Source organism: Armigeres subalbatus, chromosome 1 (genome assembly GCF_024139115.2).
Source record: "Armigeres subalbatus isolate Guangzhou_Male chromosome 1, GZ_Asu_2, whole genome shotgun sequence".
NCBI lineage: Eukaryota > Metazoa > Arthropoda > Insecta > Diptera > Culicidae > Armigeres > Armigeres subalbatus.
Genome location: NC_085139.1, coordinates 148,984,831 through 149,012,244, shown reverse-complemented (window position 1 = coordinate 149,012,244; position 27,414 = coordinate 148,984,831). Strand labels below are relative to the sequence as shown.

At 41.5% G+C, this 27,414-nt stretch overlaps 1 protein-coding gene across 1 annotated transcript; it reads right to left on the bottom strand.

Annotated features, from left to right (window-relative positions):
- On the bottom strand, positions 1-24,472 carry LOC134205235 (glycine dehydrogenase (decarboxylating), mitochondrial). Its single transcript, XM_062680307.1, has 5 exons — positions 23,807-24,472; positions 23,506-23,584; positions 2,748-4,873; positions 340-804; positions 1-260 (listed from the first exon to the last, which is right to left on the bottom strand). Exons 1-5 carry the CDS (start codon positions 24,032-24,034, stop codon positions 147-149), a joined length of 3,012 nt encoding a protein of 1,003 aa, XP_062536291.1. The 5' UTR covers positions 24,035-24,472; the 3' UTR covers positions 1-146.
- Between the last annotated feature and the right edge of the window lie 2,942 nt (positions 24,473-27,414).

Below are 27,414 nucleotides of genomic sequence, written 5' to 3'. Positions count from 1 at the left end.
TTTCAATGACATTGGTTAAATATGTTCTTTATTTTAATTCTCAAATCAATTCTAAAAAACAAAGTATTGGGCTTTCATGATGAATTGATAAACAACGCAATTCTCATATCTTGGCTTATTTCACACCATCAGCACTCACAGCAACATTATTCGTAATCTGGAACCATAGGAGGGCAAGTACAAACCAGGTGTTTGTCCCCGTAGAGGTCATCGATGCGTCCGACAGTTGGCCACACTTTGGTTTCTGGTTTGACAAATGGCTGTGAAAAAATAAAAATATGTTTTTTGTCTTTATTAAAGAAATTCTTCTCCGTATAGCAGAACCGTGGCATGACTTACCGCTGGGAAAGCTCCTTGTTCCCTGGTATAAGGTCGATTCCAATCTGAAGAGATAGTCTGTTTCTGTGTATGCGGAGCCATCTTAAGAGGATTAACCCGTATGTCCAGACGACCCTCTTCGATATCTTCAATTTCCTTGCGAATTGAAATCATAGATTCACAAAACCGATCCAATTCTTCCTTATCTTCGGATTCAGTAGGCTCCACCATAAGAGTTCCGGTTACGGGCCACGACATTGTTGGGGCATGGAATCCGTAATCCATCAAACGCTTAGCTATATCCACGGCTTCAATATTGGCAGTTTTCTTGAAATCTCGCACATCCATAATAAATTCGTGAGCCACGAGACCAGTGTTGGGATCTGTGTAGAGAGTTTTGAAATGGTTCTCCAATCGTTTCGACATGTAGTTGGCGTTGAGGATGGCAACTTGGGTTGCTCGACGCAAGCCACGTCCACCCATAAGCTAGAAGTAAATGCAATTGATGTAATAATACTAATCACTAATGTGAGAAAGCTTAACGACAAATATCAAATTTTTTATTCAACGTATATTGCATAATGATGAGAAATAAAAGAGTAAATAAATAAATCAATTAATTTGTTATTCTTCAGTTTTCTCAACAAATTTTCTGAAGAAATATAATTTTCATAATTTTGCAATATGTATTATTTTAAAATTTCCCTCGGATGATAAAGTACTCGCGATTTAACCTTTTGACTGTGATCTGGGGTCAATATGACCCCAGGTCACTTTGAGTGGCTGCCGTTTTTCTAGTTTTCAACCGATTCTCCTAATTTTTGGTAGTTTGGTAAAACTCGCCGAGGTGCGAATTCGCTTGAAAAATCCTCAAAATATGCGCTACAGTGTATTTTTTTCATAAAACTTATGTTATCTGTGCTCTGGGGTCAAATTGGCTCCAAATTGAAATTGCTATAACTTTTTTATTGTTTCGCCAATTTTGGATTTTTGGGGCTGTTTCGAAAGATAATTTAATCATCTTTCAGGTCGTAACCAAAGATTGACTACAGGTGGGTACATCACGGAGAGGGGTTTTCGTGAAAAAGGGTACAAAACAGTGATTTTTTATGCTTATTTTGCTTATATTTGAAAATTCCACCCATTTTGAACTGCACTTTTTCAAAAAGGTTATGCAGGAAGGCTTTGACATGAGGCATTGATTAGTTTAGAGCTTGGCCGCTAGGTGGTAGTATATTTGAATTCATTATTTTAGACTACTGAAGCAAAAATAATAGCAAAATGAAGCAATAAGCAAAATAAGCATAAAAACAAGGGGCAACTAACTCTAAACTTTCAACAGTATCCAGAAATACTAACAAATACTAGCGAAAAACTACGTCGTATCTACGGTAAATTGATCGAAGAGCCCTGGTTGGGAAAGTATGAAACACAACGCCACCCAGCCGATACAGTCCCACCAGTTTTAGGCATCACATTATTTCAGTATCCTTTAAATTCTTAAAAAAATCACTGAAAAACTAATTCTATTACTATTACTTTTTGAGCAATTTTTAGGCCCCACGTTTTGGTTTAATGGCATTAGAAATATAAAATGTGGTTTGAAAGTTGTCTAGAATCTGCAGAAGGTAGAAATCAGGTGTTTCCAATACGGGGGAGCACTGTGTTTCATCAACTAGCTGACAAACGCTATAACAACCAAAATAGCAACCGTTTGTTTGTTTGGCGAAAATCGTGGATACTAGAAATATCACGAAATACTATTGGGATACAATCAGTAATATTATCGCAAAGTTTAGAGTTACTTGCCCCTTGCATAAAAATCACTAGGGGGATTCAGTTAACGGCGTAGGTTGCTGTGTATCTGTGTATGGAAATGTTTCATAGGCGATTTGAAATATGTCCCTAGTGATTGAGTGTGAAACATTTCTATAATCAGATACGCAGCAACCTACGCCGTTAAGTGTATACCCCTACTGTTTTTGTACCCTTTTTCACGAAAACCCCTCCCGCAATGTACCCGCCCATCTATGGTCAATCTTTAATCACGACCTGAAAGATGGTTAAATTATCTTTCGAAACAGTCCCAAAAATCCAAAATTGGCCAAACAATAAAAAAAGTTATAACAATTTCAATTTGGGGTCAATTTGACCCCTGAGCACAGACAACGTAAGTTTTCTTGGGCACAGACAGAAGGTTAAAGGGCACACCGCTCAATACAGAAGCAACGCACAACTAGAGGCCTTGATATCAAGGCCTCTACGTACAAGTATCATTTTTTTAAATTTTTACTTTGCAGCATGCGTGAAATAATAAAAATCACAGTTGTATGTGTTGCTTATGTGTTGAGTGGTGTGCCCTTGAAAACGCGAGTACTTTTAAATTTCGATTCAGTGAGGATTGTCCTTAATTCCAAACAGAATTTTACCTTAATATATGACCATGAAATCGGTAGAATAGAGGAACTTCCGTATGGCCCTGCGCTTACAACGCCGAAGCTTTTGTTCTCTATTCCAGCTAATGGATCTACCACCGGGTGATTTGGCAGGAATGGCGCCAAATGACTTTTTACACCAATCGGGCCCATCCCGGGACCACCACCTCCATGGGGAATACAAAATGTTTTGTGAAGATTCAGATGAGACACGTCGCTTCCGAAATCCCCGGGGCGACACAGTCCGACTTGTGCATTCATGTTGGCGCCATCCAAATATACCTGACCTCCATATTTATGAACAAGCTCGCAAACATCCACAACGTTGTCCTCGAAAATTCCATTGGTTGAAGGATAAGTAATCATTAAGCAAGACAGATTTTGGGAATGTTCCTCGACTTTTTCCTTCAGGTGAACAGTGTCGATCGTTCCGTTGCAACTGTTAACTTTGATGGCCTCAACACGCATACCGGCCATTTGCGCTGAAGCAGGATTTGTTCCATGAGCGCTGATTGGGATTAGACAAATGTTTCTGTTAGGCTCCCCTCGTGACTCATGATAGCTTCGAATAGCTCTTAGTCCAGCATATTCTCCTTGTGCTCCGCTGTTTGGCTGGAATGAAAACTTGTCATACCCCGTGATTTCACACAGATCTTTCTCCAACTCATCAAACATCTGTTTGTAGCCCTTTGCCTGCTCAATCGGAGCAAAAGGATGTAGCTCCGTAAAGTTCGGGAATGAACACGGTATCATTTCAGTGGTAGAATTAAGTTTCATTGTGCATGATCCTAATGGTATCATTGAGTGTACGAGCGAAATGTCTTTGTTCTCGAGTTGCTTCATATAACGCACCATTCGCGACTCACTGTGATGCTTGTTAAAGATTGGATGGGTCAGGAAAGGCGAAGTTCGTCTAAATTGAGTCTTGTGTACCGACATTGCTGTCGCTAACGGATCTGCCAGTGTAGTTTCTACGTCAGGACAGTTGAACACCCATAGGAGATCCGCAATATCTGAAGTTTTTACCGTTTCGTCAATAGAAACGCCAATTGAGTCATCACTAAAATAGCGCAAATTTATTTTTTTGGCTTCAGCTCTAGCCTTTACTTCTGTCGTATTCATTCCATGTGGTATAACGTGCAATGTGTCGAAGAACGCTTTGTTTACTTGTTCGTGGCCGGCTTTAATTAATCCTGCATTAAGTGTTAAAGCATAGTTGTGAATCCGGTTAGAAATATTTTTCAATCCTTCCGGTCCATGATAGATGGCATACATAGCTGCCATATTTGCTAAAAGGGCCTGAGCTGTACATATATTGCTAGTGGCTTTATCCCTTCTTATGTGTTGTTCTCGTGTCTGTAGGGCCAATCGATATGCATCCTGGCCATCCATGTCCCTTGTGACACCGATCATTCTTCCAGGAATAAGCCTAGTCAGCTTCTGACGACATGCGAAGAAGGCTGCATGTGGTCCACCGTACCCTAGCGGAACACCAAACCGTTGCGCAGATCCAATGGCAATATCTGCTCCAAACTCAGCCGGTGATCTGAGAAGAGTCAATGCTAAAAGATCCGTTGCCACTGCAACAAGAGTACCGTTCTTCTTGCAATCTGCCGAAACTTGCTCAAAGTCTTGAACGTCCCCGAATGTATCAGGGTATTGTAATAATATGCCTGATATCTCATGATCTGCAAAGTCGATGTGTTTTACAGATCCAACCAATACTTCTACGCCGAAGGCTTCCAGACGTGTTCTTACGACCTCGACGGTTTGCGGGTGCAATTTCCTAGAGATAAAAATCTTCTTGCGTTTGTTGAAGCGATGGCACAGGCTCATCGCTTCGGCTGCAGCTGTTCCTTCGTCTAGTAGCGAGGCGTTGGCAATCTCCAGACCCGTGAGCTCAGTTACCAAGGTTTGAAAATTCAGTAGAGATTCTAGTCGACCTTGACTGATCTCTGGCTGGTATGGGGTATACTGGGTGGTCCATCCGGGATTTTCAAAAATATTTCGAAGTATTGGATGGGGAACAAGGCAGTTGTAATAACCCATACCGATATAGGACCTCCATACTTCGTTTTTACTTGCTATGGCTCGAATGCGATCGATCAGTTCATGTTCATCTGAAATAAAAAAAAAAACATAATTAGAAGATGTATCAAGCTGTTTAAGATTAATATCACATCAATTTTTGACGATCAAATTTTCTTCTAGGTTACCATTCGTTTTTGGTATTAGGCTTTGAAATGAATACAATGTGTCACATCGATTGTACAAGATTGTGGACATTTTTAGTTTTTTCCCGACACCACCAACTTTGACAAATCATAACTCGAGAACATTAATATTTCCATTTTGAATACAGAAAAATATTCCCATGGTAGCGACTATTTGCTGATCGAAATTTTGATTTCCAATGGACATAATAAATCTCCTTCTTTCGACCTATCACATGACCTCATGAAGCACATCGATTTGGTAAAACTTGCAGTGGCCATCATCGATGGCGTACAGTCGATAGAAGCACTATCCCCGCAGGAAGAGTACGATTTTTTATTCCAGTTAATTCTTAAGAGCACTCTTCAAGCACAACGCCGGCCGGTGCCGGCTCCATAGGATTTTACTCATTTCTTTCATAAGCCACTACATACCATTATGGTTCTTCAAAATGTCCTGGAGTTCACAACATACGATCTACACGATCAACCAAGTTCTGAATGATGTATTCATGCATCGCTTAACATCCCAGCACATTAAGCCAAAAGGATTTCACTCAATACTTTTATAAGTTGATAGACATGGGCATGAACAATATGACCGTACAATTAATAGTTGCTACTCCGTGATTTACAAGAACTTGTGAAATTGCACATAGAACCAAATGAATGAGGTTTAGGGTGAGCTATCCATTCTCAATGTACTCGTTTCGAGAGGTTATATATTTTCAATTTATAATGGTACCTGCCACGTTCTTAGGGTCAGATTTTTTCACTTCGCGGACAACCACGTTCGGTCGCGCAATGATTAATTATCTGCTATTCGAGGCAGATTTTTTACTACACGGACGACTCGCCGTTCCGAACGATAACACGTTTGATAGCACACTGATTAATTATCTGCTATTCGAAGCAGATACTTGGTGGATGAGAACATTGCAATAGTTATGATTGATCTGGAAGATACTGAACTCGAGATCGTTTTTGAGAACCTTGAGCATCTCTTATTCGAAAATTGATCACTGGCTTGATGTTCAGCATGTCTTAACTTCATTGAGTGTTCAGAATTATCGAATTTCTCGAAAGCGAAATCTCCCCAGGGTTTTGGATATCTAGGTCTTCAGGGTATAGTCAAACCTGACCTCCGAAATGTTTCCTGTAATGCCAACATCCTGATGAACAATTTTGCTGAAGAAAATGGGGACCTAGCACTCTTCTGTTATTTTACACAGTCAACCTGAAACGCTGGGAACATATGACCCATCCGTCCCGAGAGTAAAAAAAACTGGTTGAAGTGAAGAAACGCGGGTATTGGCACATTTTTATCGTAGGTTTGTCGCACGTGACTTTAATGTAAACTATTTGAAGCGTTTGAACGATAGAATCAGGTTTACTGAAGTACCTCTCAGACGTCGCGAAGAGGTACTTATTGAGCTTTCTCAATCAGTTACTGAAGTGCAACATTGTTCCGAATGATTGGAGACAAGTGAGGGTGATAGCCATTTAGAAGCCCATAAAAACCGAAGCTGATTGTAATTCATATCGCCCCATCGCGATGCTGTTCTGTCTTTGGAAGCTGTTGGAGGAAATGATTCTCTTCTGGCTTTGCAAATGGGTTGAATCGAAAGTTTTTTTTGTCAGATACACAATTTGATCATAATTTTTTAATTTTATGGATAACTACAAATGAGCCATGGCGTCGGTTAGCGACTTTAAAGAGTGTCTCACATCAAATTCCATCACGAAAAAATCGCTGTCAAAAATTGCCCATTGTGTATTTTTTCCTAAAAATTTGAATAGAAATTGCTTGAAGTGTATTGTTTGAACTGTGTTTTTATTGCCGTCATTTTTTCAAAAAATGGATAAAATTATGTCACCCAAAAATCAACGCCGCAAATTGATTTTGCATAAGCTGCTTGCAAGCTTGCAAGAAACCTCTTCCAACAACTCGGAGTCGTGCAGTCAACGGTGAGTCGCGTTACTGAACGTCACTTCGAAACTCTAAGCGTCGAATAGAAAGAAATGCGTTTAGAATGGATGATCACAAGCGTGTGGTGGCAGCGATTTAGCAGAAGGTTCCAAATCGAGACTAAAGGCAAGATAAGGACCCGGAAATTGTACAATTAGATGCTGTCGGAGCTTCATTGTCTCATCATGAATGATGAGACTTACGTTAAGGCGAACTTCCGGGGCTACTGTTCTTCCCCATAGGTTTGATGTTCCGTAGGAACTAAGGAAGCAGAAACTTTAAGGAAATACATGACTTGGCAAGCTATCTACTCACATGGAAAACGGACTGCGCTACCGGGGCTGTAACCGGGGAGATCTAAATCAAAGAATGTCTACAGAAGCGTCTGCTTCCTCTGTTGAGAGTGCAGGTAGCATATAACATTCTTCAAAAGATATTATGCAGCATTGTTGAAAACGAGAAAAAAATTGTAAACAATAGCAATTAGTTATAAAAAGTGTTTTAATTGGTAAGTGCCTGTCTTGGTAAGACTAGTCACCATGCTACTACCAAAGCCGTTCCTGGGTGGACGTTAGGCAGAATAACAGCGATTTCAACAATGCTGTTCTCACAACTGGCCCTCTACTAAAATTTCAATTTCTGTTCGCTTCATACTCGTCGCTCGCTTGTGACACCTATCCATACTGTTCTTCATTGTTGCGCTCCCTCTTACTTTGAGCTTTAGATGTTGTACTCACCGATAAATGCCAATAAATCAATAATGATTGAAAAAGTGTTTTAGTAAATAAAGAGGGGAGTCGTATTTTGGTATTGGAGTTACTGAGTCAAAAGTGAATTGAATCATTTGTTTAAGAAATTGCATATATCATTTTTCACAATTCCGAGAAAACAACAACAAAATGTTTTCTTACAAATTGGCACCGAATCTTTTGATTTCTTCGACACAGATCAACAATGTTTGGCAAAACTCAACATCCTGAGGCACTTCCAGTTTAAAAACTGCAAGCAATACTTCATATTTGCTCTTCAAAGTGCGTGTACACATGAAAATGACCGGCCAACTAGGTAATATTCCACAGCATTTTTTTTTTGGGATGCAATTCAATGTGGGGCACCCTTTACGAAGTACGAGAGGAACAGTACCATCTCTAGGTGGACTAAATCATAAATAGTGTTTTCGAAGCGACGGCCCGTAACTATCAGCGTAATCAATTCATGAATGTATATACACCAAAACAGGGCAACAGACGAATGATGGGTGACGCATTGATTGCTTGACTTGATATGTTTACAGTGTAGTGTACTACTATTGCACTTTGACTCAAAATAAATTGTACAGATTCGGTTACCCCCCGCAATGAAAGTTGATAGGAGTATGTACAAATTAAAGATAAGAAAAAAATAAATAAGCTGTAAAGATGTTTGCACGGAATATAATGTTCAGAGCGATAGCTCGTTGCATTTTCTTACTTAGACGCAATAGATTATCATTATGGTTTTGCGAATTGTGAATTCTGTGCATGAATATGTTTTTCTCTCAACGGGTCACACAGTTATTCGTAGATAATCATTATGGTTTTGTAACATGGAAAATCAAAGATTAGAAAATAACCACTGTTGGCACTGTGAAATTCGTAATTTGTATCATTGTATGTATATCCGCGTGATCACAGCGGCACACTAGGAGTTATTTCTTTTTAAATCAGACTGGCGAAAGGCATCTAAGGTTGAATTTCTCGGAAATAAACACCTTTATCAAAAAAAGTATTTGGGAGGCGTAGTAGCGCACAACTGGGGCCCTCCTTAGTCGTGCGGTAAGATACGCGGTTACAAAGCAAGCATGGTCTGATGATGGTGATGGTAGCTGGGTTCGATTCCTGGTGCAGGTCTAGGAAATTTTCGGTTTGGAAATTGCCTCGACTTCCCTTGGCATAAAAGTATCATCGTGTTAGTCTCATGATATACTAATACAAAAATGGTAACTTGGCGTAGAAACCTCGCAGTTAATAACTGTGGAAGTGCTTAATGAACACTAAGCTGCGAGGCGGAAATGTCCCAGTGGAGGATGCAATGCCAATGAAGAAGTAGTAGCGCACAACTCCCTGCATAACTGGCAAAAAAAAAATAGTTTTGCAAAAAAGTTCCAATTTTCAAGAAAATCCGCATACAAATTTCTGGCGGTAAACTCAACAAGCACAGGAAACAAGCCACTGTTGGTAATTCATTCAGTATTACTTCTAAACGCCCTTCATCGATTTCAACCGAATTTGGAACACATACTTTTGATCCTATGCTTAATGGAACGTACACACGGTCGAGCAGTTTGACCAACATTGACTCCACCTCTCGTTTATTCAAACATCCATCAAGTTTTGCCAACAGCGGCACGAACAATCAATTTATTCGACCAACAATATCACACACGAACGACCGAAGCGCCAACTTGAGCACCAACCATCAAGAAATATATGGGGGTTTGTGCAATTTTACTACAAATGCTCAAACATGTACGGCGAACCTTGACTCCAACCCCAATAACTCAAACCAAAATCAAACCGTTTTAATTTTTTCCAACCGAGGCGCCAACTGTCAAATGGTTGTTCAAACAACTTCACACACGTTCAAACAAAGCAGCAACCGAAGCGTTTTCTTGGGGGTGGAGTCAATGTTCGTCAAACTGCTTGACTGGTGTGTACGTTGCATAAGAGTAAAATCAGCAGTGATTCAAATCGTTCGGGGCTGTCAGTTTGAATTCATTCATTTATTTAGTTAACATCTAAACAGATAACACTGAATCAACAATTTGACGCCACAATGCACGGTTCGAGGCCGCATCTCTCCATCCTCGGATACGCCCCACGCTCGCCAAGTCGTTCTGCACCTGGTCTGCCCATCTCGCTCGCTGCACTCCACGCCGTCTCGTACCTGCCGGATCGGAAGCGAACACCATCTTTGCAGGGTTGCTGTCCGGCATTCTTGCAACATGTCCTGCCCATCGTACCCTTCCGGCTTTAGCTACCTTCTGGATACTGGGTAGAGTTGGGCGAGCTCATGGTTCATTCTTCGCCGCCACACACCGTCTTCTTGCACACCGCCAAAGATGGTCCTAAGCACCCGTCTCTCGAATACTCCGAGTGCTTGCAAGTCCTCCTCGAGCATTGTCCATGTTTCATGTCCGTAGAGGACTACCGGTCTTATTAACGTCTTGTACATGACACATTTGGTGCGGTGGCGAACCTATTTCGACCGCAGTTTCTTCTGGAGCCCGTAGTAGGCCCGACTTCCACAAATATTGCGCCTTCGTATTTCACGACTAACGTTGTTGTCAGCCGTTAGCAAGGATCCGAGGTAGACGAATTCCTCGACCACCTCGAAGGTATCCCCGTCTATCGTAACACTGCTTCCCAGGCGGGCCCTGTCGCGCTCGGTTCCGCCCACAAGCATGTACTTTGTCTTTGACGCATTCACCACCAGTCCAACTTTTGTTGCTTCACGTTTCAGGCGGGTGTACAGTTCTGCCACCTTTGCAAATGTTCGGCCGACATTGTCCATGTCATCCGCGAAGCAAATAAATTGACTGGATCTGTTGAAAATCGTACCCTCGGCTGTTACACCCGGCTCTCCGCATGACACCTTCTAGCGCAATGTTGAACAACAGACACGAAAGTCCATCACCTTGTCTTAGTCCCTCGGCGCGATTCGAACGAACTGGAGTGTTCGCCCGAAATCTTCACACAGTTTTGCACACCATCCACCGTTGCTTTGATCAGTCTGGTAAGCTTCGTTCTCGTCCATAATTTTCCATAGCTCTACGCGGTCTATACTGTCGTATGCCGCCTTGAAATCAACGAACAGATGGTGCGTTGGGACCTGGTATTCACGGCATTTTGGAAGGATTTGCCGTACAGTAAAGATCTGGTCCGTTGTCGAGCGGCCGTCAACGAAGCCGGCTTGATAACTTCCCACGAACTCGTTCACTAATGGTGACAGACGACGGAAGATGATCTGGGATATCACTTTGTAGGCGGCATTAAGGATGGTGATCGCTCGAAAGTTCTCACACTCCAGTTTGTCGTCTTTCTTGCAGATGGGGCATATAACCCCTTCCTTCCACTCCTCCGGTAGCTGTTCGGTTTCCCAGATTCTGACTATCAGTTTGTGCAGGCAAGTGGCCAGCTTTTCCGGGCCCATCTTGATGAGCTCAGCTCCGATACCGTCCTTACCAGCTGCTTTATTGGTCTTTAGCTGTTGAATGGCATCCTTAACTTCCCTCAAGGTAGGGGATGGTTGGCTTCCATCGTCCGCTGAACTGACGTAGTCATCTCCTCCACTGCCTTTACTTTCACTGCCTGTACTCTCAGCGCCATTCAGATGTTCCTCGTAGTGCTGCTTCCACCTTTCGATCACCACACGTTCGTCCGTCAAGATGCTCCCATCCTTATCCCGGCACATTTCGGCTCGCGGCACGAAGCCTTTGCGGGATGCGTTGAGCTTCTGATAGAACTTGCGTGTATCTTGAGAACGGCACAGTTGTTCCATCTCTTCGCACTCCGCTTCTTCCAGGCGGCATTTATTCTCCTGAAAAGGCGGGTCTGCTGTCTCCGCTTCCGTCTATAACGTTCCACGTTCTGCCGTTCTACCTTGCTGCAGTGCGACCGCCCGCGCTGCGTCCTTCTCCTCAAGATTCTGTCTGCACTCTTCGTCGAACCAATCGTTCCGTCGACTTCGTCTCACATACCCGACGCTATTCTTCGCTGGATCGTTAATTGCTGCTTTTAATGTATTCCAGCAGTCCTCAAGAGGGGCCCCATCGAGCTCACCCTCTTCCAGCAACGCTGCCTCGAGATGCTGCGCGTATGCAGTGGCGACATCAGGTTGCTTCAGTCGCTCTAGGTCGTACCGCGGCGGTCGTCGGTACCGAACATTGTTGATGACGGATAGTTTTGGGCGCAGTTTAACCATCACCAGATAGTGGTCCGAGTCGATGTTAGCGCCACGATATGTCCTGACGTCGATAATGTCGGAGAAGTGCCGTCCATCAATCAGAACGTGGTTGATTTGTGATTCTGTCTGCAGTGGTGATCTCCAGGTGTACCGATACGGGAGGCTGTGTTGGAAGTAGGTGCTACGAATGGCCATATTCTTGGAGGCGGCGAAATCAATTAGTCGTAGGCCGTTTTCGTTCGTCAGCCGGTGAGCGCTGAACTTTCCAATAGTCGGTCTAAACTCCTCCTCTTGGCCAACCTGAGCGTTCAAATCTCCTATGATGATCTTGACGTCGTGGCTTGGGCAGCTGTCGTACTCACGTTCCAGCTGCGCGTAGAATGCGTCCTTATCATCATCAGTGCTTCCGGAGTGTGGGCTATGGACGTTGATTATGCTGAAGTTGAAGAACCGGCCTTTGATCCTCAACCTGCACATTCTTTCATTGATCGGCCACCACCCGATCACGCGCCTTTGCATATCGCCCATCACTATGAAAGCTGTTCCCAGCTCGTGTGTGTTGCCGCAGCTCTGGTAGATGGTATGATTACTTCTAAACGTTCGCACCATTGATCCCTTCCAACAAACCTCCTGCAGCGCTACGATGCCGAATCCACGGTCCTTGAGCACATCGGCGAGTATGCGTGTGCTCCCGATGAAGTTGAGAGATTTGCAGTTCCACGAACCGAGTTTCCAATCGCTAGTCCCTTTTCGTTGCAGTGGTCTTCGCCGATGGTTCCGGTCCGTACTCTCTTGTTGATTATTCGTTGCTTATGTTTTTTAAAGGCTGGCTTGCAGGGCCTGACACCAAACCCCTTAAATTTCCGGAGGACCATTCCTCCTTATTCCCGGTGGACCATGGTGCACAGTTTCACTTAGAGTCCCTCGCTGGCACTCGGACGATGATCAGCCGCCCCTAACATGGAGAACAGACGCTGTTGTGAGCCGATCCTGACATGGAGAACAGACGCTCAATAAGATTTGCACCTCCGAAGAGGAGCAAACCCCCCCTTCCCTGTCAGCATACGACCATAGTTCCCACCGGGGTTGGTTACCCGATCTTCCCTAAGGTTGCTCGTGTCCCGGCCAGCACCGCGGAGAGGTAGGGATAGGAGTTGCTGGGTAAGAGGCTAAGGACCGCGAGATGGGGTCTATTTTATTCCTTCAGGTACGTGAAGTATCAATGGTACGCTTTACCCAGCATTTGCCGTGCCAGTTTGAATATCTGAAACATTAATTTTCCCAGCAGTTGTTCCATATTCATTTTTTATACCAGTCAAAAAATAAAACTGGTATAACGCTTCTGCAGATTTGAACCACGAATGAATCGCGAGAATCAAATATTTTTCAATCGTGTTGGTGTATGGATGCGCCATTTTATCGATCAATCCACTATGCAATTAAGGCGCCTTTCTTGGCAGCAATATAATGATTTCATTTCTCGCTTAACTTTTCAAAAGGACCTAAGTAACATTTTATTCATGAATTAATTTGAATACTGCAATCAATAGCTTTCACGTTGTTCTGTTGATTGCGCTATTCAAATTAATTCATGAAAAAAATGTTACTTAGGTCCTTTTGAAAAGTTAAGCGAGATTTAATTGAAAATTTGAAAAAAAAAACGCTGCTGGGAAAACCAGTTCTAATTTCTGCATATTTGAACCACAATTGAATCACGATATTCAAATATTTTCCAATTGTTTTGGTGTATGAATGCGTCATTTTATCTACGGATCAACCCACTTTGCAATTACGGCGCCTTTCTTGGCGCCAACATGATGATTTCATTTAATTGAAAATTTGAAAAACATGAATAGAACACTGCTGGGGAAACCAGCGAGTTTGTTCTATTTGGCTCCAGATTCAAACTAGAATAGTGGTCGAAAATTTGGAATGAAACTGAATCACTCCTGGTTAAGGGTGGAATCAGGAGTAATTCAGTTTCATTCTAGAGCGGAGCGTTATACCAGTTTTATTTTTTTGACAGTTGACTGGTATAAAAACTGAATCTAGAACAGCTGCTGGGAAAATTAATGTCTCAGATTCATATTCAAACTGACAGCCCCGAACGATTTGAATCACTGCTGATTTTACTCTAAATACCGTAAACACTAAACACTTTATAACATAAAAAAATAAACAAATAAGCTTTACAGCATATTGGTAGGAGAGTCCCTGGAAAAAGAGGTACGGTGACTATTTAGAAAATGAACAATTCAGTATAACATCTACGGGTATGAGAGAGTCATTGGGAAAAGGGGAAGACTATTCATTATAACTTTTTAACGCATGGATCGATTTCAACTAAATCATCTACACCTTATTTGTTTATTCCTATTTAAGAGAGTCCATTGTACGCCCAGTAGACTGGCCCGGGAAACAAAAAGTTGTTGAATTCCACGGGGCATCCCCCAGGATTGTGTCTCTTGGTGAGAAAATCAATCTTAATAATTTCAGCTCAATCGCTTGTTGCATAAGCTGGGGCATTTGATTTGTAGTTTGTACGGGGATTTCAGCCAAAATATATAGGAAAATACACCTCCGGCACACATTCGATCTGGAAATCGGTTCTGATTGCTCGATTGAGCTCAGAATTGCAAAAAGGGCAGTTGGCATGTTATTAAACAATTTCTGAGCTGAGCCAGTCTAATGTCCAGCTCAGAAGGGCTTTTCCTGCTTCTCAAAATAAAATCGAATAAAATAAGATAATAAATTTGCATAGCTTGAGCATATTGCCTCCTTCCGCTTGACTAGATTAAATGACTTTGAATTTTCGAACAGCGATTTTAATTATTTTGTGCAACTAATAAAACCAACAAAAAAGAATACATTTTGTTCAATATCGTCAGTTAAATGAAAATGTAGATTTTCTGCCGAGAATTATTGTATCCGGGATTGGAGGCACTTTTCATGGAAGCAACTTCAACATTAAGACATTTATTTTGAGCTTTTTAGTGGAATGTCTTCACTTGTCATAAGACGAGTTTGTGCAATCCCCTTCAATTCCACCACTTAATTGTATCTTGACAGATACGTATTTCGACCTCAACAGTAAGGCCGTCTTCAGTGTCTCGTACTTGACTCGACTTAAAGTCGAGTGACTGTCGAGTCAAGTACGAGACACTGAAGACGGCCTTACTGTTGAGGTCGAAATACGTATTTGTCAAGATACAATTAAGTGGTGGAATTGAAGGGGATTGTACAAACTCGTCTTATGACAAGTGAACTTCAACATGTTTATGAATTTCATAAATATTCCTGATGAACATTATCTAAAACTGTATTGAAAACCCAGAGTAATTTAACTAACGAGTGCATTCCTTGTGCAGCAATAAAGATGATAAGAAATCACATTTGGAAAGTCAATAATAGCACTTTAGGGAGACAGGTGCCATTATTATCAATGAATTAAATATAATTTATCACTTCGAAATCATTAATTTAGCATCTAAGATTCGATTTCTCGATATTAAGCACCTTATTCGAAAAAATATTTGGTAAGCGCAGTGGCGAACACCCTTCTACATAATTGGTATCAAATAGCTTTTCGTGAAAAATTCCTACGTTTGATAAAACCCTCGTTAGATATCTTTCGCCGTACACTTCCCTTGTGATTAACTTTTGCTGGCTATTTGCGCATATACGTTAACGCCTGCTAGATTCAGCTATATACAGGAACTTTATTCAACAGCATAATTCATCTAGGTACTAAAAAAACGAAATTTACATCTTCAAAAACGCGAAGCGATAAATTAGAAAGAAACGAAATATAGGAAAAATAGCACGGTAAGTTGTGCCTTCCTAATTTTAAGTTTAGACAAGGCAAAGTAAATTGAGCAAGCCGTCTGAATCAAACGCGAATTGAGCGTTTAAACACCTTCGTTCAACTTGAACGAAAAGAAAGTTGAACATGTCGAACATGTTGAAATTCAAATTTAATACCATTTGATTTTTGAGAAACAATGGATATACAATATGCGCAAGCTTTCAGTACCCTAAAAGCCGTATAATCGTTCTGTGTGGATTTATAGCGTCCTTGAAGAATCCTTTAATGGGCGACTCTTACTAAGGACATTAAAATGTGCAATATTTTACATCAGAATCGTACTTGAAAGCAGCAACATTGAAGGGTTGAGATTGAAGAAGCTTATTTTAATATTAAAGGAAAAATCCATAATGAATACGAATAGTTTTTATGGACGTTCTTCTCCAATCCATTAATTTAATTACCGAGTCGAGATCTTTCAATGCACCTCTATTTAGCAAAACTATCATCAGGCTCGTTTCAAGCTTCTTAACTTTTTTATGCCTCAGTTTTTTTTACTTACTTATGGATCCTGTACACCTCCGGTGGTGCAAAGGGCCGACTTGAAAGATCTCCATCCTGAGCGATGCCCGGCTATCGCTTTAACCTGTTGCCAGGTTAGATTTCGGTCGACTTCTTTTATTTCTTTATTGAGGCTTCGCCGCCATGAGCCTCTGGGTCTGCCTCTGCTGCGATGTCCCGCTGGGTTCCAGTCTAATGCTTGCTTACAGATTTCGTTTCCGTAGAATGTGGCCGACCCACCCCCATTGCCGATCCTAAATTTATGCTGTTATCGGCCTCTGGTGACAACGACGATGGAGCTCGTTATTTGAGATCCAGTTGTGAGGCCACCAGGCCCGAATTATATACCGCAGGCATCTATTAATGAACACCTGCAGCCGTTGAGTGTTCTCCACTGATACACACCATGTTTCGCTAGCGTATAACAGCACAGATTTCACGTTAGAGTTGAAAATTCGTATTTTGGTGCGTTCACTTATCTGCCTGTTTTTCCAGATATTTCTTAAACTCGCAAAGGCAGCCCTTGCTTTCTTGATCCGTGCGCCTATGTCGATCTTGGTACCGCCGTCTGACGCCATTTGGCTACCAAGAAATTGGAAGCTTTCAACATTCTCCACTGGTTGCCCGGCTACTGTGAAACTGGAAGGAGTCACCGTGTTTACATCCAACGATTTGGTTTTGTTGACGTTGATGACTAAACCTGCCGAGGAGCTCCTCCGATCGGCAAGGTCGTTGAGCTTACTCTGCATATCAGAGCGCCGTTGCGCGAGTAGTGCAACGTCATCCGCCAATTCGAAGTCGTTTTGGTGCTCCATGGTTATAGGCTGCCATAACAGCCCGCGATTTGGTTCACGGTCAATCGCATCTACCAGAATCTCATCGATTACGATGAGGAACAGTAACGGTGATAGAATACATCCTTGCCTCACACCAGCTACGACCCGGATAGGGTCGGACAGGACCCCATTGTGCAGCACTCTACACGAAAAGGCCTCGTACTGTGCCTCGATGAGGCCGATGATTTTCTCAGGAACCCCCTTGCGTCTCAGGGCGCCCCCAAGTAAAGGGACTCCTGGAATTCGTTGACCTGCTCCAAAATGATGCGGAGCGTGACAATATGGTCCACACAGGATCTTCCGGCACGGAATCCGGCTTGCTGCCGCCGGAGAGTCGCATCGATCTTCTCCTGAATCCGGACTAGGATAATTTTGCACAGAACTTTGAGAACGGTACACAGCAACATAATGCCTCACCAGTTATCGCATACAGTCAGGGTGACCTGGACACCTTCACTAAGATACCTTGCATCCAGTCGACCGGGAAAGTTGCGGTGCCCCAGATTCAGATATTACGAAATAAATGATGCAGTAGTTGAGCGGATGCCATGGGGTCAGCTGTGAGCATCTCGGCTGATATGCGGTCGACCCCTGGGGCTTTATTCGATTTCATGCTTTGGATGGCTGTTTGAATCTCTAGCAGTGATAGAGCTTCGGTATTGACACGTGTTATACGTCGGATCCTAGGCAGATCATGCCGAGGTGGTGATGGCCTGGTTGGCACTTGAAAAAGTTGTTCGAAGTGCTCGAACCAGCGTTTCAGCTGGTCAGTTGGGTCGGTCAATAACTGATCATTCGCGTCTTTCATAGGCATCGTTGCATTCATCTTCGCCCCGCTTAAGCGTCGTGAGATATCGTAGAGGAGGCGAATGTCCCCGGTTGCGGCGGCTCTCTCTCCTTCGTCGGCCAGAGAGTTAGAGGTGGGCGCTCCGCTCAGGAGCTGTTCCAAAGATTCGCTTCCTTACATTGAGCTGATGAGCCATGGATCTTTTTTAAAGAAGCCCAGCTCAGCAGCTCACTTTAAATTGATGAAATCATTGTCAAACACGCGCCTAGAGAAACTCCCTCGAGCGTACGCACTCGAGTACGCGCGCTGTTGTATTTTGTACAGCACAAACGAAAATACCACGCTCGCGGTACACAACACAAGCGAGCTTGTATGAGCATTCCAATCCAGTACCGCGCACGTGCTGATCGTTTATTATTTGCACCTCAAGCACCATAAAGCCAAGCGACAGCAACATCTAGCCAAGCAACAGAAATCATTTCTGCTGCAGAGAGGAATAAGAAACACACAAGCAAAAATAATCTAGCTTGCCGCCTATTTCTTTCTTAACCCATACCCACATACTCGGCGCTACGAACGGACACACAAAAGATACCTAGTAGTGCGGTAGCGAACGAACCGTACTAAGCAAAGTATCCGAAGATCCGAACAACTCTCAGTTCCGCTCATGTCGTCGTCCAGCTCGAAATTGCTGTGACATGGAAGCGAGAGCTGCGCCACTAGCTCAGATCCGTGCGACACGGATCTCGATCCGGATCAGTCGCGACCGATTCTAGCGAGCGAACCGTGTGGTTCAAACGAACCGAGCTGGGTGCTGTGTCTTGCACGGAGCGGATCTTTTGCTTGCGACGGGTTTTCCCGCCCGCATAGTGCTACATGTGCACTCGGTTTGTTTGTAGCACCGTGCTCTGTATTTTTTTACTCTCTTGTTTTTATTTCTCTCGCATTTCGGGAACCAATATAGATGAATGTGCTCGCTTGTATGAAAATGTCAACTACGCATGGTTAGAAGGGTTAGAAGCGCGCGCAAACAAGGCATTGATTTACTGCACCCAGTATGAAGAGAAAACTTATGACACGTGATATGGTTCATATACATATCAGAGACTAGGGACTGAATTATTTAAATAAACGATTTGAGAAACGTTATCAATAAAATGCAACTTAGAATTATGAATAGGAAATAATGTAGAGTTAGTTTTTGTATAGACATAAATGTTATGGTTCTCCTAGACTTCAAAACTAGACGGTCAGAAAAAAGCGTAATAAATGTTATTAGTTTAAAATTGTCGGTTTTTCAATAGAAATTATTACCTTACCTGTAGCTAAACATTTTTAAATGTCAAAGAAAGGTAAATAGATGAATGATGAATGAATGAATAAATTAATGAATGACATAAATTTTCAAATTTTTAAACAATAATTAAAATAATAATATTAACAATTATGTTTTATTATATGTAGCATTAAAGAACTGAAGAGCTGATCCAAGGAGCTGACTCTTTTCAATGAGCTGAACGGATCAGATCCGCTCACTGCAATGAGCTGTTTTGCCCATCTCTACAGAGAGTCTGCCCACGCTCGCTTGTCCCGTCGACATGAGCGTTTTACTTCCTTCTCAAGAGCCGTGTATCGTTGACGGGCTAAGACTTTGGCTCCTCTGGTTTTCGATCGCTCTATCGCGGCTTTGGCTTCTCTTCGCTCCTCTATCTTCCTCCAGGTCTCATCGGTGATCCATTGTTTTCTCTGGGTGCGTAGTTCGCCCAGATTGTTCTCGCTGGTGGCGATGAAGGCATTCTTGATGGCGGTCCATTGGTCTTCCACGCTGCCACCTTCCGGAATATCTGCAGCACGCGTCTCCAGTTCTTCAACGAAGGACCGTTTCACCGTGGCATCTTCCAGTCGACGTGTGTTGAATCGTCGTCCAACTCTTTCCTCCTGCCGACGAATCCGCGCAATGCGCAGGCGTATTTCGCCGATGAGGAGGTGATGATCAGACGCGATATCGGCACTACGTTTATTCCGTACATCAAGAATGCTCCGTTTCCATTTTCGGCTGATGCAGATGTGGTCGATTTGATTTTCTGTAAAGCCGCCTCGGGAGACCCACGTGACCTTGTGAACCGGTCGATGAGGGAAGAGCGATCCCCCGATCACCATGTCGTTATTACCACAAAATTCTGCGAACAGCTCTCCGTTTTCGCTCATTTCTACGAGACCATGGCGTCCCATAATGCGCTCATGGTTCGAGTTGTCGGATCCGATCTTCGCATTGAAGTCGCCCAAACAGATCTTGATATCACCCTTCGGAATTCTATCTACGACGGCATTGAGTTGACTGTAGAAGTTCTCTTTGTCTTGCAGATCGGCAGCATCGGTTGGCGCATAACATTGGATTATAGTAAGGTTTCGGACCCGTGTTCTAAATCTGGCAACGATTATCCTTTCACTTATAGGTTTTCCACTTCATTAGCGCAGAGTGAGGCTGAGACCGTAGTAGGAAGTGAACTCCGCGATGCCGGGAAGCGGGAGCACCTCGTAAACCAGAGTATAGCAGAACTTGTCCCGACTGCGTTCTGTGTTCTCCAAAGTTTGGCCAACGGACTTCACTCAGTCCCAGGATCTCAAGCTTCATGCGGCGTGCCTCATTGGCAAGTTGTGCCAATTTACCCTGCTGGGCTAGGGTTAAAACGTTCCATGTTCCTATTCGTGTCCGTTGTTTCGCGCTAAGAGTCGTCGCCGTAAAATCAGTCCGTATTCTTTCATTATCGGATTCTCGAACAAATTGATGTTTCGGGAACAGTAGGTTGTTGGCCCAAGGTTCCCTATCCACCGGGATGGGGCTGCCATCTTAGGTATAGCTTCCGGGGAATAGCATTTCATACTCAGCCGCTGGATGCCAGAACAGACGCTGTTGGAGCTGCACCTCCTTGGTGGACAGACGCTCGATCAGTCGGGTCAAATTTGTTTAAAGTCCCACCCAACACCAGGACTAGGCTAGTGCGCTTTGAGCGGCACACGGTCGCTTTGATAGGGCCTGCTTGGGGACACATGCAGCTTTTTATAGAAGTTCAACAGAGCCCACTGTCGAACCCCACCACATCCTAGGCAGACCCCACAGTACGCACCCTCTCACTCTAGCTGATGTCAGAAGGACAACAGTGCCCAGGCTGCACTACCAGCTAAGTACGCAACCCTTAGCTGGCGGTCAATTGTCATCGGAAGACCCGTGGAAGCGTGAGTATTGGAACTTGTGAGGACCAGAGCTATGTTAGGCGCCCCTTCCCGGATGTCAACTCACCATTTCGCAGCCCTTTATGCCTCAGTGCTTATCTAATTTTCCATTTTATTTGAAAAATTTCAAACTAAAGAATTTCAGAGTAAATTGTCATCACTGTTGTAATATATTAAGATTCTAGAAGTCCCTCGTTCACCATAATAAGGGCCAAAAATGGAACGGTTCCGGAAGTCACAGAGAGCCCGGAATATTATTTGATGGCTTTAGACAGCGCAAAAATCTCTTAGATAACCTTTGGACTTTGTAGTCAACAAAGCGACGAAAACTTGGCTCCTTAACTGATAAAAATGTGCTTTTTTGCAAAGTGTAACGGCGTACGATACGGTGCTGCCCTTATGTTATTGAGAACATCAGGAGCCTTGAGAAACAATTCTGACGACAACGATTATTTCTATAATTGCCATGCATGATACAAATTCGTACACTAATGGAAATAAATTACCATCATCGTAAAATTGACAGAAAATCTTTTCAGAACAATTTTGGTATATATACCTGCACCTTCATCGAATTGTTTCAACAATAAAAAGGAATATTTGACACATCTTTATGGTTCCATTATTGCAGTCAATTTTGAGTACAAATAGTGAAACTATTGAAAACAATAAATTAGCTATTGATTTACAATCAAAAACTTTGTTTTTCGTTTTCCACTAATTTTGGCTATGCCAAATAACTTTTGTTCTAGCATTTTTTTCAAAGTTGATTCCTTCCTATTGAAATCTTTTAAAAAAAGTCGTGGGTGGGAAAGGGTTAAACTGAAAAAGTTTAATTCTCCAAATGAGGCAGACCCTAAATAACATTTCAAATGTTGAGTTACGAAAATAAAACAAGATGTGTTTCGAACATAATGTCCATTTATATAAGTATTCAGGAGATGCATACAGTTTTGTTAGGTAATAAGGCAACTTTTTTCACTATCGGGGATTGTCGTGATGTCCTTCGCTTCTATGGTGGTAATACATCTCTCACTAGGATATTAACTGCAAATTCCTAAGTCATGGTCAAGAATATGTTAGCTGCTATTGCATATTAAAATCATACAGTTAAATGCATTCAGAAGCCGCTTCTAGCTATTTTTTAAAATAACAAATCCTACTTTATGTACTTTTGTATGTTAATGGATGTGGTTGAATTGAGCCCAGAAACTTTATTGAAGACTAGTCGAACCTGCACGATCTTTTTCGGGTTGTTTTTGTTCCGGCTTATCTTAAGGCGGATCGATTAGTGACGAAATCTTGCAAATCGGTATATTCGTTCTTGAGTTATATTGCCTCAAAGGAAATGTCAACTTATTTTTATATATGTACCTATAGATAAATATTTTGTTCGATTTCAACTTGACGTGGAATGTACTTCGTGATTGTGATCAGATCTTCAAAATAAAAGCATCATACTTGATTTTTATTCCACTTGATTTTTATGTTTCATTTTGATATTGTCTTTTTGTCTATTGTCGGCCAATATTCCTTATCGTGGACGTTCCTGTTTTTCACAGAGTTGTAAGCGAATGACCACTTTCTGCATTTTATTGCATTTATAATGGGCACATGGAAACATAATATTCGGGCCTTTCTTAACGCTGCGAAAATATATGCTCTCACATAGCAGATCATGTTAAAAAAAATCGGGTGGGAAATTTCCTCGACTTCTGCGTGGATTATTCGTGCTAGCCACATGAAACACGAATGCTTAAATGATGAATTTTCTTATGAACAACGCAGTTAACAACTGTGGAAATGCTTAATGAATACTAAGCTGTCAGGCCGCAATTTTTCAGATGTAGGATACGATGCCCAAAATGAGGATCCATACCATTGAAAAGTTATATAAGACAGATAGTGCAATTCAAACGTGATACTATTCGGTACTAATTTTAAAATGAATATAGGAAACAGTGGATGAACAGGATTCATAGTATTGTCAGATGTCAGTCATAAGTTTTTGTCGAATTATCCTGATATTTTGTTATACTTTAATTGTGAAGGATTGTACTTTGAATGGACACTGTTGATAGGTGTTCACCACATGACAAACCAATCTCTTATTTAGATGCTACACTTCAAATATTGTTTTAACTGTTCCAATACCACATAAGTTATGTGATATTATGGGTTTCATATCAATATTGAACTATTATATCTGTGGCGGTAGCACAGGCCTTTAACTTTTCAAGAAGTAGATAGAAAGCGAGGTATTTTCGAACGATCTTTGATTCAACATATGTGTTAGTGGATTGAAATTAATATCCTTAAATTATATCAAGCCATAAATAATTTAAAGTATACATTTTATTATTTTTATATTTTAATGACATGATTTGTGCGGATTTTACTTACTTAAAGGATCTTCAATGTTTAAAATACGGTTAAACTTTATAGCAGCCGGTACAGCTTTCTCGGAGAGCTCATCAAGGGACTGCAAAAAAAAATGAACGTTTTGAGTTGGTTAAATATCTATCTCGTCACCAGTTACGTAGAAAAAATCAAGAAAAACAAAAGCAATTCCACTTTCACTTTATTTCTGATTCGTTCACTTGTTATTATTTATTCGAATCATGTGTTAACTGATAGCTTCCACGTTGTTCTGGCGTTATCAGTGAGGATTGCGAGTGTATAATACATATGAACTTTTAATTACCTTAAATCCGATCGAGTTCAGCATGGTAACGACATCAGTTTTCCGGGGTCCAATGTGGCGTGACGCAAAATCCGGCTTATTAGGAAATACTTCTTCCACAGTGGCCATACAACGTAGCAGTTGTTTGTTGCTATTCACTTGATTGGCCAACACGGACAACAATGACCGATGCTTGTTGGCCATGGTCTGGAGACCAATGATCGATTTATTTATCACAGTCCGCTGCATTGTTTCAAACGGTATCACTAAGCTTCGATTTATAATTGATTTGTATTTCAATATTTTTAATTACACATTATAAGATTAGCACTTTGATCACAACTCGTCACTCACTAAAGGCACTATTAACCACGCGGCGCAACGAAACACTTTCAACCGCCCGATCAGTACGACGACACAAACAGAACTGGAACGTGGATTGAATCGATCGCTCAAATTTAAAGTGGCGGAATTCGGCTTATCAGTGGCTGGAAGATGCTGCAACGTCCTTGTCATGTGATGGAATCCTGTTAACCTATTGTACGGCGAGGAATCATTCACTTCATGTTCTAATCATGGATCATTGAATGGAAAGAATTCAGAGATCAGTAGCTATGGAGTTTGTTCGTAATTATCTATGTGTTTGCTACCTTCGCACTTTAACTCCTATTACTTGAATGTTACGTGTTCAATAAAGCATCACTCAAAAACATATGATCCGTTTTCATCCAGAATGAATACCTACGAGGTACTTTAGTATGTACCTGCTTTGATACATTCTTATTTTTGCATTACTCTTGAAAGGCAACTTTATTTACGAACGAAGAATACTATAGTTTACCTGGAAAAAATTATTCTCATTCATTCTGTATATTTATGGAACAGGTAGAGTAACATGTTGATGTTTGCTGCAGTTAGAGCGTTTTTCAAGGTAGTTTCAAATTATATTTTTTGTGCTGTTCGACAACAGTACAGATGTAAATAATACTCTGGGGAGTCAGAGTGTTATAAAAAAAAAACATTTATTCCACTTCTAGTAATTACAATGAATTGAACTTTTGATTTCACTCTTAAGACTAACGATTACAGACTAACTTGATTTTCCCTACACAGAAAAAAATAATGAAAAATAAACAGCGTGTAATACTTGACATGCGGAAATTTACCCTATTCTACGCTTAAATGGGTCTCTTCCTAACAAAATTGCTTACAACTTGTATGCAATCTTAACAATTCACGTCGAATATTGTATATATTTAGGCTATATCCCGTTTGGAATTACGCTAATAATGGCGTTCCATTTATGTGCATGATTTTTAGCGTAAATATCAGTGGATTTTTCTATCTGTGTAGCTTATGAACTATTTCTGATATGTCAGCAATAAGCTCTCCACCTGGTTATCGTCCTCCTCGATCGGATGATCGGTTCGATCGACGATGTGTGTCAGCAGTTTGTGCGTTGGCCAAAATGCACTTCATCGCTGCGTATGCTCGTTCGTCCTATGTACGATGTTGTTGCCAGGTCGCTGTTGCTACCCGTTTGTTGGTATCGGCGTAGTTGCAGAGTTCTGATGCTGAACTCCTCCTAACGTCTCCCCCCTTAAGTGTCGGACGTCCTCGTTCGACTTCTCCTGAACTTCTAGAACCTGAAGCCTTGGGAATGGGATGAACTTTAAAGGTATTGGATTTCCTTCTTTCTGAACTTTAAAGGTTTCTTGACTGGAAGCCTCGATCGTAACATCTTCTGCCTTAAACTTTGCTATTTTGCTGTGGCACCGCTTGCTGTATCTGTGGAGATAAACTACGATCAAAAGAAAAATGGTTATGGAGGCAATCGTGACTCCTCCGATCACTTGTGATTTGGATAGTTGCAATCGGATCCTTGCGATTTCCTCCAGGTTTTCTAGGTTTACTTGATGAATATCCTCCATATCGGGGAGTTGTTTGTTCAACTCTATGTTTTGTCCAAAAATTTGTGTAGAGAACTCTGCGCTCGCTAAGGTTTGGAAATTTTGTAAGAATGTTTGGTTGAGGATTTTTACAGTACAATTTTCCGTTTCGATAATTGTAGGGGCTGCTATGAGTAGATGCATAAGTATTAGATTGCTAATGTCGCTCCTGTTCGCGTTACTAACATCTAGGTCACTTCGACCTGGCAGCCAAAGTACTGGTACTTCAAGTGTCAAACCGATGTTGGTGATGAAACAAAACATGCACTACAACATGATATATAAATTATGGCCAATTGAAGGTCGTTGAAGCATAATTTAGCAAAATAATTTAATTGACTACAACGCCACTAGCGTTCTAGTACTTATGCTTCTACTCTGCTATGATTCGGTTGTCTCCGCAAGAGTCTGATACGTGAACTCTCACTCTGCTATCTAGTAATATTGTGCCTGGGATAATTTCTTTGACTATTATTTGGTTGGTATCTTTGGACATGTTGCACTTTGCTGCTTGATTAGTTAGTATGTTGAAGACGCATCCGTCTTTCAATTTTTTGCTGTTATCGCATAACATACACTTCTCGTTCTGTTTGTAGATGGAATTCTTGAATTTGGCTACGTATTGGGTTTCCAAGTTGATCCTGCTTCCATTGATGTTGGTCGCCTCTAGTTGGATGAGCTCATATTCCTACTGGTAATTTTATTATGAAAATGATATGGTCGCAATGCACCTAACAAATTCAAAGATTTCATCGTCAAAATGAAGTTCTATTCTCTGATTTTTAAAAAAGGTTATTATGTACTCTTTATCTGAAGGTGTTCAAATATTTTTGTTCAGTAGATTTGATCTGGAAAATATTATTTGCTCTTCTATGTCCTCTAATATTTTAATAATCATGTCTAGGTTTAAGATCAAGTTAATTTCTTCTACGTGCTTACCAAAGTTTTTACTATCCTTATTAATTTGTATAGTTATTTTAGCAATTATAATTGACACTTTGTTAATTGTTTTCTGTAAGGAATTATTAATTTTTATCTGCCTATCCTGATTGTTTATAATACGGTTTTCCGGTTGACTCTATTTTTCCAAGGTTATATTGTAAAAGTTCGAGATCATCGTGGTCTGGATTTCCGGCTACGAATTTAATGACGCTTTCTAATGCATTTACTAATACTCTCCTATGTCGCTTAGGGTACAAGCTGCTCAATTTATTTTTCGTGATTTTCAGTTTATATAAGAAAGTCTCAGGTAAATGATCTGTAAGTACTAGTAATTTAGTACTAACATTTTCTATGTATGCTAAGTTTGCTCCTATCTAATCTAGATCTACCTTATGAATGACTCTATGGTAACCTGTTCTGATTCTAACTTGTTGAAGTTTTACCGTGATTAGACCATTGTGGTTGCTTATATCTTGGTATATTGTTGCATGGACGATTGATATTAGCCTGGAATAAGAAATTTATCGTTCTAGTGATTTATTGTTTTACTCTGTTTTTATGAATTTTAATGTCGTTACACGCAAAAAAAGCGTTCATGAATTCGTGAACTGAACAGCCTCGGATTTGGGATCAAGAGTCACCATTTCTGGAACGTTTTGGAAAACGTGACTGTTGTTCTCGAATCCATGAATTAAATCACGGTGTACTTTTGCTGGTTCACGAATTCGGGAACGCTTT